The sequence below is a fragment of the Protobothrops mucrosquamatus genome, unplaced genomic scaffold, assembly GCF_001527695.2.
Source record: "Protobothrops mucrosquamatus isolate PMUCROS unplaced genomic scaffold, P.Mucros_1.0 scaffold3007, whole genome shotgun sequence".
NCBI classification, from domain to species: domain Eukaryota; kingdom Metazoa; phylum Chordata; class Lepidosauria; order Squamata; family Viperidae; genus Protobothrops; species Protobothrops mucrosquamatus.
This window is the reverse complement of record NW_015389023.1, coordinates 12,723-29,830: the sequence shown is the minus strand read 5'-3', so window position 1 is coordinate 29,830 and position 17,108 is coordinate 12,723. Positions and strand designations below refer to the sequence as shown.

General features: G+C 36.1%; 1 protein-coding gene across 1 annotated transcript in view; it reads right to left on the bottom strand.

The window, feature by feature from the left end:
• SLC5A7 (solute carrier family 5 member 7) overlaps positions 1–17,108 on the bottom strand; it is a 26,707-nt gene that overhangs the window by 1,494 nt on the left and 8,105 nt on the right. The window contains exons 3-6 of the mRNA XM_015826211.1: positions 7,678–7,826; positions 4,291–4,434; positions 2,934–3,087; positions 1,089–1,306 (exon numbers count right to left, since the gene is read on the bottom strand). Coding sequence (XP_015681697.1) covers positions 1,089–1,306; positions 2,934–3,087; positions 4,291–4,434; positions 7,678–7,826 — 665 coding nt within the window. The remainder of the gene's footprint in view (positions 1–1,088; positions 1,307–2,933; positions 3,088–4,290; positions 4,435–7,677; positions 7,827–17,108) is intronic.

Sequence of the window (17,108 nt, the reverse complement as noted above, 5' to 3'; positions counted from 1 at the left end):
ATTGGGGTGGCCTGGGGTGGAAATGTACAGCTGAGTATCATCAGCGTACTGATGGAAGTCCACCCCAAAGCCATGAATGATCTCCCCCAGCGGCTTCACATAAATATTGAACAAAAGGGGAGAGAGGACCGACCCTTGTGGCACCCCACAAGTTAGGGGCCTTGGGGTCGACCTCTGTCCCCCTGCCAATACAGACTGCGTGCGGTCGGTGAGGAAGGAGGAGAACCACCGCATAACAGTGCCTCCCACTCCCAACTCACCCAGGCGCCGCAGCATGATACCGTGGTCCACGGTATCAAAAGCCGCTGAGAGGTCCAAAAGAACTAGGACAGAGGAATAACCCCTGTCCCGGGCCCTCCAGAGATCATTCACCAGCATGACCAATGCCGTTTCCGTGCAGGAGAATTGTTTTCAGCTGCAATAAGGTCAAAAAAGGCACTTTTAAAATTTTGTTTTAAATGCTGTATTTTCATAAATGGTAACATTGCATTTAGTGCAAGTTATCCAGATATGGAAAAGTTTCCACTTTGCAATTCTTTTCTTGGTCATAAAGCCAAAATACTGTAAATTTAAATCTCAATATTATGCCTTCTACTTAAGGAATTCTTCACCTGGCTATGTTTCACTTAATTCATAGTTGCCTACTCAGTTATTCATAATTTAATTTTTCAGGCAAAGGCCACTTCTTTGGGGCATATTTTCCTATCTCACAATATACAATGAGAGTTAATTGAAAAGATCTGCCTGTACAAATCATTTGCTCAATTTTAAGAGATTACTGCAATCCTAACTTAATATGAACCAGAAAATCTTTATTCACAATATTCAAGCATTTGAATATAGCATAAGGTATATGGTTACAATTCCCTTTAAGCTTTGCAGATTAAAAACTATGGAAGACTTTTCCTTCTAGAACATCCAAAGGTTTGAGAACATCAGAACATAATTCCTCCACTGCTCAATAATTATCATAGATTGAACACAAAATGGTTCAAGGTACTCTCTCATTCCTAATACAGTAAAGTATCGTCTGTCAACTACAGTTCTTATGACATTACAAAGTGATACTGTTTATAATATAGTCTTACAGTTTGCCGAAATGAAAGCTGGTATATATTCCGTGCAAACATAGAACTTGCTGATAAAATGGAAGAGTCAGCAGAGGACATTACAGCAGCAGACACTGCCCCAAGGCCGAAGAATGAAACGTACACTGGACAAAGATATTGAAGGACGATTGGTAATATCATGTCACTTTTATTTTGAGTTTTGGGGTCTTGACCAAAATATTCAGTCTGGTTCCAATCTGTAACATAAACATACACTAATTACTAGTGGATAGACCTGTACCTGAAAAAAGAAACCAAGCTTCAACAACTAAAAACAGACTTTTTAAAACTTAAAAAAATGGATTTAATTGCTGGATTCTATGGTCTGCTCTGGTTTGCTGGTCTATCCAAATATTCATAGTCATGTGTTACAAAGTATGTCTTCATTAGATTTAAATTTATGATTTAGATGCCGAATTTGGCTAGTATTATGCCAAATTTGCAGTTGTGAAATCTAGTAGACTTTAAAAGGTTTCAGGCTGAGCATTTAATTCATGTTTCATAAAGGTCAAACTATACATTATACAATTAAAATTTAAATAGAAAAAACTCAAGCGATATCAGGATTCAGACTTTATTATGCAAGAGGGAGGTCAAACTCTTGGCTTCCATCTTGCTCCTAATAAAAGCTACATTAGATTCTATCATAGTTTTCCTCACAGACCAAAAGATAGTTGTGAACAGGGATTCCTTGAGACTGGATTAAAGAAAGAATGATATGGGGTATCTGCAGAAATTATCTCATGGTCCTTATGTACTTCGGTTTGAAAATGTCTAAAATTCAATGACTCAGAATTGCCTATAAAACAAGGTATCTCAACTATATTAATCATAAAACTATTTTTCCTCATCTGCAAAGATCCAAATCTCTATCTCTTTCTTGCTATCTCTCTATCTCCTTTTCCACTTCCACCAGAAATAGGAACAAAGGGGAGAAAAGGCTGGTGATAGGTGAGGGGAGATAGTATATTGAGATAGAAGAAATGGAAAGAGTAACAGTAAACAAAATTGGATACTGAAGGGATCAGAAACTAGCTAACTATATAGAAAAGAGAGGAGGGCTAAATTAACCAGGCATTTAGCTCCTCCCAAGGAAGAGCTTGTTTACAAGCTAATCAAAGGCACCCATGCTTTACAGTGACATGTTTGCTACCATCCACAGCTCCTCCCATTCACTTGTTCAGTACCTACCTCACTCCTTTCACAGGTAATTATTTAGAGCAATATTACTCCTTTGTAGCAACTTCAAGGTGTGTGAACTTTAACTTCCAGAATTCCCTGATCAGATTTTGATTGAAGGATAGGAATAATATTAAGGGCAGTTCAATGATGGAACCACATAACCTCCCCTTTCCTGCACCTGCCTTAGCAGAACTACAAACCTGTGAAGAATGCTTCCATTTGTATTCACACACTGAACCCATGGTTATAATCGGTTGCCCAAATGGCCTTTCCAAACTGAATTCCATTCTCGTTTGTTTGTATGTTTGTTTTAATACTATTGGGAACTATACCATAATGAAAAAAATAGCATTGATATATTACAAACATTGTAAGTTACTACAGCTTTGAGATAACACTACTTTGGATATTCATCTATTGTTAGACATTAACTTTCAAAATATGTAGAGCAGGGTTGTCAAACTTGCAACGTCACATGATGTGTCATGACTTTTTTTCCATTGCCAGCAATGGGGTGGGCGTGGTTTTGCCATGATGCATTTGGCCTGCGGGCCAGCAGTTTGACACCCTGGTGTAGAGGCTCATTTCTTGAGCCTTCAGAATGATTAATTTGTTATTAGGATAAATATTAGGTTGATGTACCTGTTGATGCACCAATGGCACCAATGAGCACTGGAGGTATTGCCATTATAAGACACCCAAAAGCTGCCAGAAAAGAGAGTATTTGTGCATACGTAGCTGATGAAGAAGAAAGGACTCGCTGGAAATAGGCTTGCCACGGGATTCCTCCTAACATCTACAAATAATCATAAACAACATTGCAGTCATTCATTCTTGGCAAACAGATGCTCACATGAATCCAAGCAAAAACACATTTAGTCAACATGCTCATTTATCAAACCTATTTGCCTAGCAGTCATCTAAAGGATCCTATATCTTCAGCAGTAAAACAGGGCTTTAAACCTTGCAAGCATTTTTTTCCTGACCAAAGTATGGAATATGATATTTAGAAAGAAGATTATCCCCTTAAGCTAGATTTCCCCCCAAACCCCATTATTCTTTGGATTACATTTCAAGAAAGCAGCAGGAAATAAAAAAGTTGCTGCATATTTTTTTCACGATTCTATCACCCTTGGCTTGCCTCTAATTCAGTGCTTCTAAACATCAGCAACTTTAAGATGTGTGGACTTCTACTCCCAGAATTCTGGGAATTGAAGTTGAGACATCTTAAAGTTGTCAAGGTTGAGAAACACTCTTTAGTTTCTTTTCTTCTGGGCAGAAAATAGTTCCAGAAAGGAATGTCCAGTGATAGATTTGGCAAATCTCAAGAAATAACTATGTGTAGAAGCTGTTGTGTTAAGTTGTTTATCCACAGAAAAGCTGATTTGGCTTTAAATATTCACTGGCGTTAAAAACCAATTGCTGATGCACCATTTTTTGGTTAATTTTGTACAAGGAATTCAGAAACTGTCTTGGGAATTTTATATATTAAATCAGTTTCATACTGCTCCCTCACACATTTCTGTCCTGCTCTGTAACCCAGAAATATATCTTCCTACTTCAAGATTTTAAATGCTTTTTTTCCCTAAATACATATTTAAAAGATTGGATAAATGTATCTGTCCAGTCACTCTTCTGTTGCAGATCTACTGAATCCTGTCATACTCGCTATTAGAAGAGTTCCTAAGATACTTGCAACAGAGAGCTCATTGCTTTTTCACAATGTCATATAACTGTAATTACATATCTTTAGCATACAGTTAAATTTAAAAGGTTATTTGTGCAAGTTGTTCAAACTTATTTTGCTTAGCTTAGGGCATGTAATTGTATAGTTCAATCATTTTGGGCTACAACCAACACAATTCCTTGCTGGTTGGAGCTAATAGGAGCTGATGTCCAAAACATCTGGAGGGATCTAGGTTGCTTCTCTCTGCATTAGATAATTTGCAATTTGGAAAATAAACCTTAAGTGGTTTGTGGTCTTTCACAAAAATCTCACCAGTAAGAAGAAATTGTCAAGCCATATGTATACGTCAGGTGATTTAATGGATCCAAGCCAGGGTTTTTGATATACTTCATGCACAGCTGTGTACCCAATGTTTGTTACTGCAGGATGGGACAAGGCAAATGGGATGCTGATCCACTAAATTAAAAAAATGAAGCGGATATTAAAAGAATGGCATAAGTATTTCTTTGTTTTTATCTTTTTATTTTGCCATTTTTTAATTGCAAAACATTTTTGCAGGCAAGAAAATACCAAAATGGTTTTATCTACATTTCTTCTCATCTTTCTACCAAACTTCTCAGAGAATATTGGTAACAATACTGTAAAATGAAAATATACCAATATATATTCAAAATTAAATGCATGGAAAGAAATTCATCCAGAGAAAATAAACACTTTATACCCACTAGCTGTAACTTTATCCTTCACACAAATGAGACTACACATCAGAATCATATCTTAATTTTTCTAAAAAAAAAAGTTCTTTGAGATTGAAAGAAAACAGGCATGGAACTAATCTGATCTTCTTTGGCAGGAATTTTTAGAACTGGTAGCAGAAGTTCACTCTCTGATTCTACTTTGTGTGCCTCTGATGGTGAGAGAATAGAAAAGGGCTAGGGAACCTAAAATCTAAACAATCCTTTTTTATTTAACTGGCTTTCCTTTAATCTTTTGGCAGAATTTTTAGGCAACTGAAATTATTTACATGAAAACATATTGCTCACGTTATCTTCTTGTGAAGGAAAGGAGAATTCTATTTTCTATTTTGAATTCACATTCTACTTCTAGAATGAATTGGATCAGAGAATAAAAACTGCTTTTTTTAGAAACAAAAGGTGTGAAACTATATCCTCTTACTTAAAAAAAGAAATACATAGTACTAGGAAGCACAGAACGAATTCAATAGACCGATTCTTGTTCTTGGGACTGGGAGCTCTTAGCTGTGTTTATTGGTAATAAGCATCAGTGAACCAAGCTCAACCTACTTAAGCAGAGGGCTGAGCTCCAGTTTTATAACAATATTCAGTTTTGTATATGTATGTGTGTACAGGCACATTGGAACTGTAGAATGAAAAGGAAACAGTATGTGAGGAGAATAGTATACTCTCTTGCACACACTCCTCATACAAAGTCGCCATTGCATTGCACTTATTGATGTGGCTGGACAAGTCTTTTAAAATGCATAATAAGTAAATGTTTGCAACTACACATCTTTGCCAAGTTTTGGTGTTCTCTGAGCTTGCAGATGATTCATCACCCAACTAGGTAACATCATCAGTACTAGTGGGGTTTGTTCCCTGTTTAAACACAGTAGCTTGCTCTGCCATTGTTGGTGGAGTGTGATTTTCTCTTTGGCGGTTTCTTAAATAGAGTATTTTTTTTTGCTTGATTGTTTGCCTAGTGTTAATCCCTGTTTATTGGTTGTAGATCAGGCATGTCAAACTGCCAGCCCACGGGACGGATGCGTCACGCCGAAACCGCACACACCCCATTGCCGGAAATGGGGAAAAGTCGTGATATGTCACGCAACATCACATGATGTCGCGAGTTTGACATGCCTGGTGTAGACTGTAGAGAGGATCCTTCTTAGCTTCTTTTTATTGTCTTTTTTTGAATGGTGTGTAAATGTGATTTATCTCTGTGTGTCTATTGATTTACCTCTATGGGTCTATTGATGGCTGATTTGTCTGAATGACAAACTCCCAGGAATTCCCTAGTGTTTTTGAATTTAGCTTTGTCTAGGATGCTCACAGTTTCCCAGTTGAAATTATGGTTGAGCCTACCCATGTGTTGTGAAATTAAGGAATTTTCATTGTGTCTTCTGCTTGTTAGTTAGTGTTCATGGATGTGCTCCACTAGTCTTCTGTCTGTCTATCCTACATAATGGCTGTTATAGTCCTTACACTTCATGTTGTAAGTGAATCCTGTTTCTTTTGTTCTTTGATTACTGGACTTTTGGTTTACTCAAAATATTTTGGAGAGTTTTAGTTTGTGTGCTACCATAATGCCACCTGGTTGTAATACTCTGTTGTTTCTGAGATGTTTTTGATGTATAGTAGTGTTATCCTTTTCATAGCTTGTGTTGTGAGCTATAGTGTTGGAGTGGTCAGGCACTTTTTAATAAAGTTGCATGGGTATCTATTTTGTTGGGAATTTTTTATAGTAATGAAGCAACTGCAAGCAAGCAACCAAGCTAAAAGAACATCAAGGTCTCCACAGTTCATTCCTGAGCTAAATATATTCTCTTCTACTGGATTCAAGAATCCTTGTCAGGATATAATGTCAGCATGCAGCCTTAATGCTGCTGTACATAGATGCTAAATGGAGGTTCACTATTTGAGATTATTATTGAAAGGCCTCCTTAAACATTTGATCAATCATGCTTAAATCTAATCCATAAGGCAACAGATAACCATAAGGTTAAGATAGTGTAGTTAAAGTCAACAGCAAGTTTTTTCCTAGCATAAGGAAGAGAAATTAAGGGAGGGAACGGATTAACAAAAGAAAATGGAAAGTATAAAACAATAAAATGTGCCAATCCCCCAACATTGGGGGAATGATTATTGTTGCCTGGGAGGTGGGAATTTATTGGGCTTTGTATTTGGGGGTTCTACTTCTGTAAGTCACTGGAGTCACTGTAAGTGAGTTTGTGGCCATACAAATCTTCATAATAAATAAATAAAAAACATTCTATAAAAGTTTATTTTCTGGGAGAGGTATATTCTCTGATAGGGAACTCTGCCAGCTGGGATTTTGCTTTCAATTTTTCTTACTGACATAATCTGGATACAATGGAGTGGAAGGGAGGAAATTCTGCTCTTGAGCTAAATGAAAACATTCTCTTCCTATATTAACTGTGTGCACAACAGAGAGAAGAACAGAGGGAGAAGCAGTAGCAGGTTTGGAGAACAGAACTGCAGATATCACATGCCTTTTTGCACCCTTTAAGTAAAGATGCTGCCCTCAGAAAACATTCTGTGGCCAGAAGTGAAGAATTCAACCCAACTGACAGTCCAATCATATTCTGTTCTTGAATCCTAGATAGGTATTCAGAGATACTGGCAAATCAAGAACCATCATTATGCCATCATCCTTCCTGGCCATTTCTCATATCTTCTTTTCTTGGATACAAATCCAAGATTTCTCATCTATGTTCAAATTTGATCTCTAGTTAATATAAATCACAATTATGGTTAGTACTTATTTATGTTATAACAATAGTTAAGAAAAGGATAATGTAGAATTTTAATATTCCCTTTCTTCCACACATTAATCAGCATGTTCTTGCAATCTGTATTGACATGAAGCATCTTCTTCTTATGTTTGGTATGGAATACAATTAACCTGATATTACATATGGAAAGGTAAATACAAACTCACCAGTCCTAAGAAAATGCAGAACAGCTGGACCACATCAGTGTAAGCTACTGAATAAAGTCCTCCAATTAAGGTGTACAGAGTGGCAATGGAGGCAGAAATAATAACTGAAAAGGTGATGCTGATGTCAATTATCACACTTATGGTGGCACCTGGAACAAGTCAGAGAAATAAGTTAAATGTCTGCTAACTATTTATGTACTTTCCAAAGTGTCTCAATGTGACTGAGGAGTTCATTTTTCTACCTTTTTGTCTCTGTTTCTAAAATAAGATTATATTTTCATGAAGGAAAAAAAGGGGTTGACAATATTTGCAGAAGATCTAATCAGATCAGTATAGTATCATTCAAAGATCAAATCAAGCTCATCGCTTTCTAAATTAGATGTCAGTGAAAAGATCTCCAAATGGCATCTTTCTAAACTACTATTAGATGAGAAGTATAAGAACCCATGTTATTTTGCACATAACTTTAGGCATGAAATGGTAATGTGAGAATTATATCTGTCAGGCAGAAAAGCAACTAAGCATCACCACGAGAGAGAGAGAGAGAGAGAGAGAGAGAGAGAGAGAGAGAGAGAGAGAGAGAGAGAGAGAGAGAGAGAGAACAGTGCTCAGCATGCTGAATGAAATTTTGTAGCAACAAACTGTAAGTATATACTTGTTATGCTGGTAGATTCTGCTTATACTAAAATATATTACTCTAGCCATTTTTTCTAAGCCAAAAGTTAAACGTGAGAATTGTAGGGTTTGCTCAGCACATTTGAAGTGAACTTGTGCTATCCAGGATACACTCCCTTCTCCAGCCATGATAATGTTACTTAACCATACAAATGATCTTGTTAATATTCAAAGGTTCATGGACAAAACATAATGCTTATGCTTGAATATGTTGCTGTCCTTGGTCCTGACTCAATGTGAGTATAAGCCGCAACCATTCCTCAGCATCTAAAAGAGTAAAACCTTAGTTCTTAATTGCAACTTGTCTTTTTGTGAGCATAACAGGCTTTTACAATATTTGCTTCCACAATGTGAAACACAACAGAAATCTTTCAAGTACAATAAGCTGTATTAAAAGAGAACTTGCATTTTAAATTCCCTGAAAATTGTTTAAGCCACTCAGTTTCCATCACCTCAGCATGCAGCTTATTCTTGGTTTCTGGAACACTTGCAATAAAATTATAGTTAAAAACCTCCCTGTTGCTTTCCAGAGAATCAAAACACAGCTGGAAGCAAGGCTGATTATTTTATTTATTTTAAAACATGTCATTGGCAACTTGCTCTGTATACATAGTTACTGCTTGTTAGGTGACAAAAGTTGCAAAGGACAGTTCAGAAATTTATCAGAAGGATTCTCTTCCCTATTTACATGTTTTATTTATTTTATAATTTTGTATATTGCCCCAACTGTAAAATGTACAACAGGGAAAATAAAGACCAATGATTATATTTAATTGAGTTGATAAAGTGAGTTTGCAACGAGGACACAGGAACCTATAGCAGCAATCACAGTAGTGATGGGAAATAGCAGATTGGTACTGAAAATTGTCAAGTCATTATTAGGAAAGAGATATTAGAACTTTAAGGGATATTTTATCTTCTGGTAGCTCTGTCACCTTTTAGAAAGTTTCTAGCTCTTCAAAAAAACCTGGTCTTCCTCCTATGTAATACAGTTCAAAATACAACAAATCATCCATCATGGATGATATGGCTTAGTTTCTCGCTGCTGCATTCCTTGTAATAGAGGGCAAGTGGGAAGGGACATGAAGCAGTTGTCATGATAAAAACTTACCTTCCTTCTCCAGATGTTTGAGAAAACTGATAAATATTAAATGTGTGTACCTCAAACTTTTGGCCAATGAATTCCACTTTGTAAACAGTCAGTCTTGATGATATTTAATAACAACTCTTGTATTGTTACAATATATCAGCTTAAAATTGTGATATTTTGCATTGTCAGTTGTAACTGGAAGGACATTACAGATGCCTTAGTTATGATAAATTGCCCTCTGAAGGAGGGAAGCTTGGCTCTTTGTTTAAAAAGGATGCAATTCTTAAACCTCTTTGGAGAAGCCTGTTCCAGATAACTTGGAGATAAGGAATTATAGGCCAAACCTAACCTTCTTATTTAAGATGATTATTTAAGATGATTGAGAGAATGGTGGCAGCTTCTCACCTGCAGGCAATCCTGCATTAAAGATTTTCTTGACTCATTTCAGGTTGAACTATGGTGTTTAGATGATCTTAGTTGGCTTGAAGAATGATCTTCAATATGGTGTGTGACACTCTTGATTTTCCCGGACTGCTTAGTGGCTTTCAATATATGGTAATTATGGCAGTGATTAATAATAATAATAATAATAATAATAATAATAATAATAATAATAATAATAATAATAATAATAATAATAATAATAATAATAATAATAAAGTTGGAAGGGACCTTGGAGGTCATCTAGTCCAAGCCCCTTCTCAGGCAGGAAGCCCTGTACCATTTCAGATAAATGGCTGTCCAGTTTCTTCTTAAAAACTTCCAGTGTTGGAGCATTCACAGCTCCAGGAGGCAGGTTATAAAAAGGAATAATGGTTACTAAAATAAAGAACAGGTACAGATTGCCTCACTTTTTATAGAAAAGGCAAGTCTTATTTGTTTTATAAAAGCTGTATAAAAAAGGTTGAAGAAAAGGGGAAGAGTTTCATTACCATAGATAGTTAATATAGATCTATTTTGTTTGAAAGTCATCACTAGAATGACCTTAATCTACTTCCTAATAAATATAGTTAATCAGAGTTCTTAGATTCTTATGCCTAGACTGATTTCAGCCTAGATTATTAGGAGAGGAATTTGAAGGAATTCTTCTAGATCACTAAAGATATTTGGAAACAGAAGGCATGATTGTATAGGTTTCCCATTTCTATTTTTCAATTATATTTCAGATGGTATCATTTGTAGATATTTGTTCCTTGAAATAAGAATAATTATATCGGTTTGCTCAGGACTCCACTCTGTCTCCTGTATTTTTCAATTCCTACTTGAAAATGGGGAAAATTATCTGATTTTTTTTGTTGGGCAGTATCAGTATGCTAATGTATTGAAAACCCAAATGAATTTCTCTATGACATTTTAGGAAATTGTATACTTTTCTTCAGTGTCTGCCTGAAGTCAGTAATGAACTGGAAGACAGGATGGAAGTGCTCGTTGTGAGTAGTCCGACTTCCAAAGACATGGTAAATGTGCATATTCAGAAAGGGATTATACTCTCCTAAAAAGAGCACATCATAGTTTAAAGGCAAGCTTCTGGAGCAAACCTTTCTTGATCTTCACCAGATTGAGAAAATAGCCTGGAGTGCCTTTTATCAGCTTTTGTTGATATTGCTGCTGAGTCCAGTTCTGAAAGATAATGGCTTTAAAAATGTGGTCTTTTTATTATACTGTATGGGGCAGCCTTTCAGAAGGAGATTTATATAGTTCTTTTTAAAATTCTTTAGGAAACAAATCAGGATCGAGCCTTTGCATATTTTTGGACTGTATTTCCTGAAGAATGGAAGGGCCTAATATCTTTATTAGCTATTTAAAAAATCCTTTAAAACATATTTTTCTTGTAAGCTTTTAATAATATAAATACTCAGTAATATCAGTCATTAATGTCACTTGCTTGTTGAAGTGGCATTTTAACCAGTTTTAGCTTCTAAATTTTAAATGTAATTTTAGCTGAAAAATTGGCATTGGTGGGCAGCAGTATACCATGTTAAATAAGCAAGTAAATAAATATCAGGGAAAAGAATCTGTCAGCTGAGGTTTTCAAATTGCTCCCTCTAGGTAGGAAGTGGCTTTCTTTTTCTTTTTTCTTTTTAAATATATTTTGCTTATTTTTTAATATAATCATCTTAATATTTGGTAAATGGCATGTTGTCTGGGTTTATATTTAAAAAACAATCAATAACAATTAATTTCTATAATTCTGTAATCTGCATAGTAGGTTTGCTTGATTTTCTCTTCTTCCAATAATATTCTCTTTTGCCAACCTTGAATTAATACAATTCTTATTATTTTGATAAATAACAATTAAATATAGACATTTTCTAATATTTCTGAAAATAATAACCACATCAATATAAAGCTTCTTTTCTAACTGATCATCTTGATTGCCTTGTCATAGATCCTGTTTACAAAATTCTTATTTAAATTTATTTTCCCCACAATGTTCAGAACATTCTTACCACTTAAAATTTTCTCAAAGTTCATTACACTTAAGTATTTAAGTCTTTTTCCTCATAAAGACCATCCCAACACTTTTACATTTCTCATGTCTTAAAACCAGGAGCTGACTGTGGCTCAGATCATGAGCTTCTTGTTGCAAAATTTAGGCTTAAATTGAAGAAAGTAGGGAAAAGCACTAAGCCACTCAGGTATGAACTAAATCATATTCCTGATGAATATACAGTAGAGGTGACAAATAGATTTAAGGAATTAGATCTGATAGACAGAGTGCCTGAAGAACTATGGATGAAGGTTCGCAACATTGTACAAAAGGTAGCAACTAAAACCATCCCAAAGAAAAAGAAATGCAAGAAAGCAAACTGGCTGTCTGAGGAAGCTTTGCAAATAGCTGAGTAAAGAAGGGAAGTGAAAGGCAAGGGAGAAAGAGAAAGATACACTCAATTGAATGCAGAATTCCAGAGAATAGATAGAAGAGATAAGAATGCCTTCTTAAAGGAACAATGCAAAGAAATAGAAAAAAACAATAGAATAGGGAGGACCAGAGATCTCTTCAAGAAAATTGGAGATATGAAGGGAACGTTTCATGCAAAGATGGGCATGATAAAGGACCATAATGGCAGGGACCTAACACAGGCAGAAGAGATTAAGAAGAGGTGGCAAAATTACACAGAAGAACTATACAAGAACAAACTTAGCATCCCTGATAACCATGACAGGGTGGTCACTGACCTCGAGCCAGGAATGTGAAGTTAAATGGGCCCTAGCAAATCTGAGCAACAACAAAGCTAGTGGAGGTGTCAGCATTCCAGCTGAGCTATTCAAAATCTTAAAAGACGATGCAGTAAAAGTGCTACACTCAATTTGCCAGCAAATTTGAAAAACTCAACAGTGGCCACAGGATTGGAAAAAGTCAGTTTACATTCCAATTCTAAAGAAAGGCAATGCCAAAGAATGTTCAAACTATCGCACCATTGCACTCATTTCACATGCTAGTAAAGTTATGCTTAAAATCCTACAAGCTAGACTGCAGCAGTATGTGGATCGAGAACTACCAGAAGTACAGGCGGGATTTCGAAGAGGCAGAGGAACTAGAGATCAAATTGCCAACATACATGGAGAAAGCTAGGGAGTTCCAGAAAAACATCTACTTCTGCTTCATTAACTATGCTAAAGCCTTTGATTGTGTGGATCACAACAAATTGTGGCAAGTTCTTAAAGAGATGGGAGTACCAGACCATCTTATTTGTCTCTTGAGAAACCTATATGTGGGTCAAGAAGCAACAGTGAGAACTGGACATGGAACCACTGATTCGTTCAAAATTGGGAAAGGAGTCCGGCAAGGCTGTATTCTGTTGCCCTGCCTATTTAGCTTATATGCAGAGCACATCATGAGAAAGGCAGGGCTAGATGAATCAAAAGTTGGAATTAAGATTGCTGGGAGAAATATCAACAACCTAAGATATGCAGATGATACCACTCTAATGGCAGAAAGTGAAGAGGAACTAAAGAGCCTCTTGATGCGGGTGAAGAAGGAGAGTGCAAAAGTTGGCTTGAAACTCAACATTAAGAAAACTAAGATCATGGCATCCAGCCCTCTCAATTCCTGGCAAATAGATGGGGAAGAAATGGAGGTAGTAACAGATTTTATTTTCCTGGGCTCCAAGATCACCGCAAATGGGGACTGCAGCCAAGAAATTAAAAGACGCTTGCTCCTGGGGAAGAAAGCTATGGCAAATTTAGACAGCATACTAAAAAGCAGAGACATCACCCTGCCAACAAAAGTGAGTATAATCAAGGCCATGGTTTTCCCAGTTGCAATGTATGGCTGTGAAAGTTGGACCATAAGAAAGGCTGAGCGCCAAAGAATTGAGGCCTTTGAACTATGGTGCTGGAGAAGACTCCTGCAAGTCCCTTGGACTGCAAGGCATTCAAACCAGTCAGTCCTAGAAGAGATCAACCCCAACTGCTCTTTAGAAGGCCAGATCCTGAAGTTGAAACTCAAATACTATGGCCACCTAATGAGAAGGAAGGACTCACGGGAGAAGTGCCTGATGCTGGGAAAGATTGAGGGCAATAGAAGAAGGGGACGACAGAGAATGAGGTGGTTGGATGGAATCACTGAAGCAGTAGGCGTGAGCTTAAATGGACTCAAGAAGATGGTAGAGGACAGGAAAACCTGGAGGAATGTTGTCCATGGGGTCGCGATGGGTCGGACATGAATTTGCAACTAACGACAACAAATACTACTTAAAATACACGTCTCTCTTAGGCTAATATACATTTATATCCATAATTTTTTTCTTCTTTTTAACCATATTCAAACATATATTTAATCTTTAAATATTCCATTTAATAAATCCAATTATCTAATCTTTTAGATCTATTCAAAACATTTTTATCTATTGAAGTTTTCTCAAGATCAATTACACTTAAGTATCTAAAACATTTCCTTTATATAAACCATCCCAACATTTTTATATTTCTCATGTCAAAAAACATAACAAAAAAGAGAGAAGAAAGAAAAAATACTATATTACTTGAGTGGCTCATCCTTCTTAAACTAAAATTCATTTATATCCAAAATCTTTCTATTTCTTTAACCATATTCAAACAGATATTTAATTTTTAAATATTCCTTCTGACAAATCCCATCATCTAATTTCTTAATTCTCCCTTTAGCGTTGTTTTTTTTTTGCCAAACATCTTTCCTGATCAATATGCTCTGCTGAATCAAAGAGTCTTCCCATAGATGTTGTTGTAGATGTTGTAGGTACAAAAGGCAAATCAAGTAAGATGTTTTTATGGGAAGGTTTTGCCCCTTCGTATTCATTGAAAATCTTTTCCTTTCTTTCTCTCTTAATTTCTTTTATTATTATTTGTCTCTCAAGTTCTCATAGTTCTCCTGACATCTCTGTAATCAATTTTGTCAAATTTTTTTCTTGTCCTCAGACTTATTTTATGATCTTAGAGTATAAGTTATCTTTTCCATATCCAATATTTCCTGCAAGTTTTTTTCCACCTGGGTTAAATCATACTTCCTTCTATTGTTAGGTTCCATCTTTAAATCTTTTTCCTCTGGTTTATGTTCAGTTGTCTATTTTATCTGCTCACTCTCTATTTTTATATTCTGAGAGTTTTTTTGTTGTAAAGTTAAAGTGGAAATGTATTCATTTATATTTTCAAAGTTATTTTTAATTTCCTCATGGTTTGAGATCATTGTTGTTTGAATTAGTTGCAACATAGCAAACATCTCCCCCTGGAAAGTGTTTGTTTTTTCTTGGTATATTCTTTCTGCAGATCTCTGGTTTTCCATGATAGCCAAAAATCAGACTTTTCCTTTCTCTGCAAACAGCTTTAGACTCACAGTTGAGTAGGTATTTATAATCCAGACAGGTCAATATTTTTTTCTAAAGTTTATAATTCTTGCTTTGTAGGTAGCCCAAAATGTTTTCCTTTTTTTGTCACAGCTGTTCTCTGTTATTAAAGCATTGAAGGTCACAAAGGCAAGTTATGTTTTCCTGGGCTTTGCCAGTTCCTGTATTGGAGCAACTACTATTGTATATTTTCATCCACCACTAGATGTCAGCACCAATTCGTTTTTCAAAATAAATAATTGCTGTCTTCTGTTTTCATGATTTAAAAAGAAAATCTTAACAAATTGCACCAACTTCAAACTTATCCAGATTTAGGTCTTATATTCATTTCATTTCAGTATATTTCTGTCTTCCATAAAAAGTTTACTTTGCCGCTTCCATCTGTAGATGGGTAGGGCAAAGATCCCCCTCTTTCTCACTTTTGGAGGCTTTTTGCTTCTCGGGTTCCCCCCCCCCAGGAAATCAATTATCAAGTAGAAGAGATAAAATCAGTGTTCTTACCCAGTATCAAGCGTGTTGTGTACAATCAGCTTAAAATAGTGCTTTTGGACTTTGGCTGCTTGTAGCTTGGGCTGCTTGTAGCTCTGGAGTTAAGCTAGCCTTTCTCCTCCTGGTTTCTGGAGGGCTTTCTCTGAATGACCGGATTGACTGCTGACTTTCCACAGTTGGCGGGGCTAAATGGGCGATGCCCATTTAGCGTCCCCTAACATGCAGGAATTGGTCGTAAGGTACAGAGCCCTGTGATCCCTCAGCTGTCATGCTAACTGCGCAAAACTGGAAACCCAGAAGTGGCTTTCTTTAGACCAGGGGTGTCAAACTGTCAGCTCATGGGCTGGATGCGTCACACCAAAACTGCGCCCACCCCATTGCCGGCAATGGGAAAAAGTTGCAATACATCGCAACACGTCACATGACATCGCAAGTTTGACACCTGTGCTTTAGAGCTTCATGTTCACGTTTGCCTTTAAAGCCATACATAGCCATCCAAGGCACTTCCTGTCTTATGAAGAACTTAATTGATGGGCATTAAGATCTTTAGAGAGGTCTGGAAGTTGAGTTGATAGGTCTGAAAGTTAACTCAGCAGACAACTCTACCTGGATAACTGAAAATCTTCATCAACATGTTTAGATAGTTTTTTCTGAAAATGATCTTACAATCAAGAGCTTATTTATGTAGCATATGAGTAAAGGCCTTCTCTATATGACTTTTGGATGGTGACATGTCTTTCCTTAAAGTTTTATTCATTCCAGCTCCCTTTGCTTTTAAAAGAACTGTTTAAGGAAATGACATCTGCCTTATCAGGCTATAGGTCATACATTAACATTCATATTGGTTTTAATATTCAAAGGCATATATTATTAGTTGCCAATCTGAGTGCATAAATAAGGTGATATTATAACTATTATTATATTGAGGTAGTAGATGAACCATTCTGCTCTGAAAGTGTTTTATAAAACCCAGTTTTCTCTAAATTGATTGTGTTTTGTATTGTATTTATTTTTTGACTTTTACTGTGTTTTACTTTTACTGGTGTAGTTCACCCAGTGTCATAAATTGTGAGCGAAATGATCTAAATAGATAAATAAAATTATTCAATTTTATGCCTTCAGTGGGGCTCAGGCTAGTTATTCATTGGGTACATATTTAAATGGATATACAAGTTTGCAGTGATACAAAACTCAGCATGCACAGATCTATACAATCCTTTATGTTACAACTAAATGGCATATATATGTATGATATATGCACAAGTACAATATTTAGACTTTCAGATATTAAGGTATTCACTACATAGGTCAAATGTTTAAAAATGTTTAAAAATACATTTTGAATTGTGCCA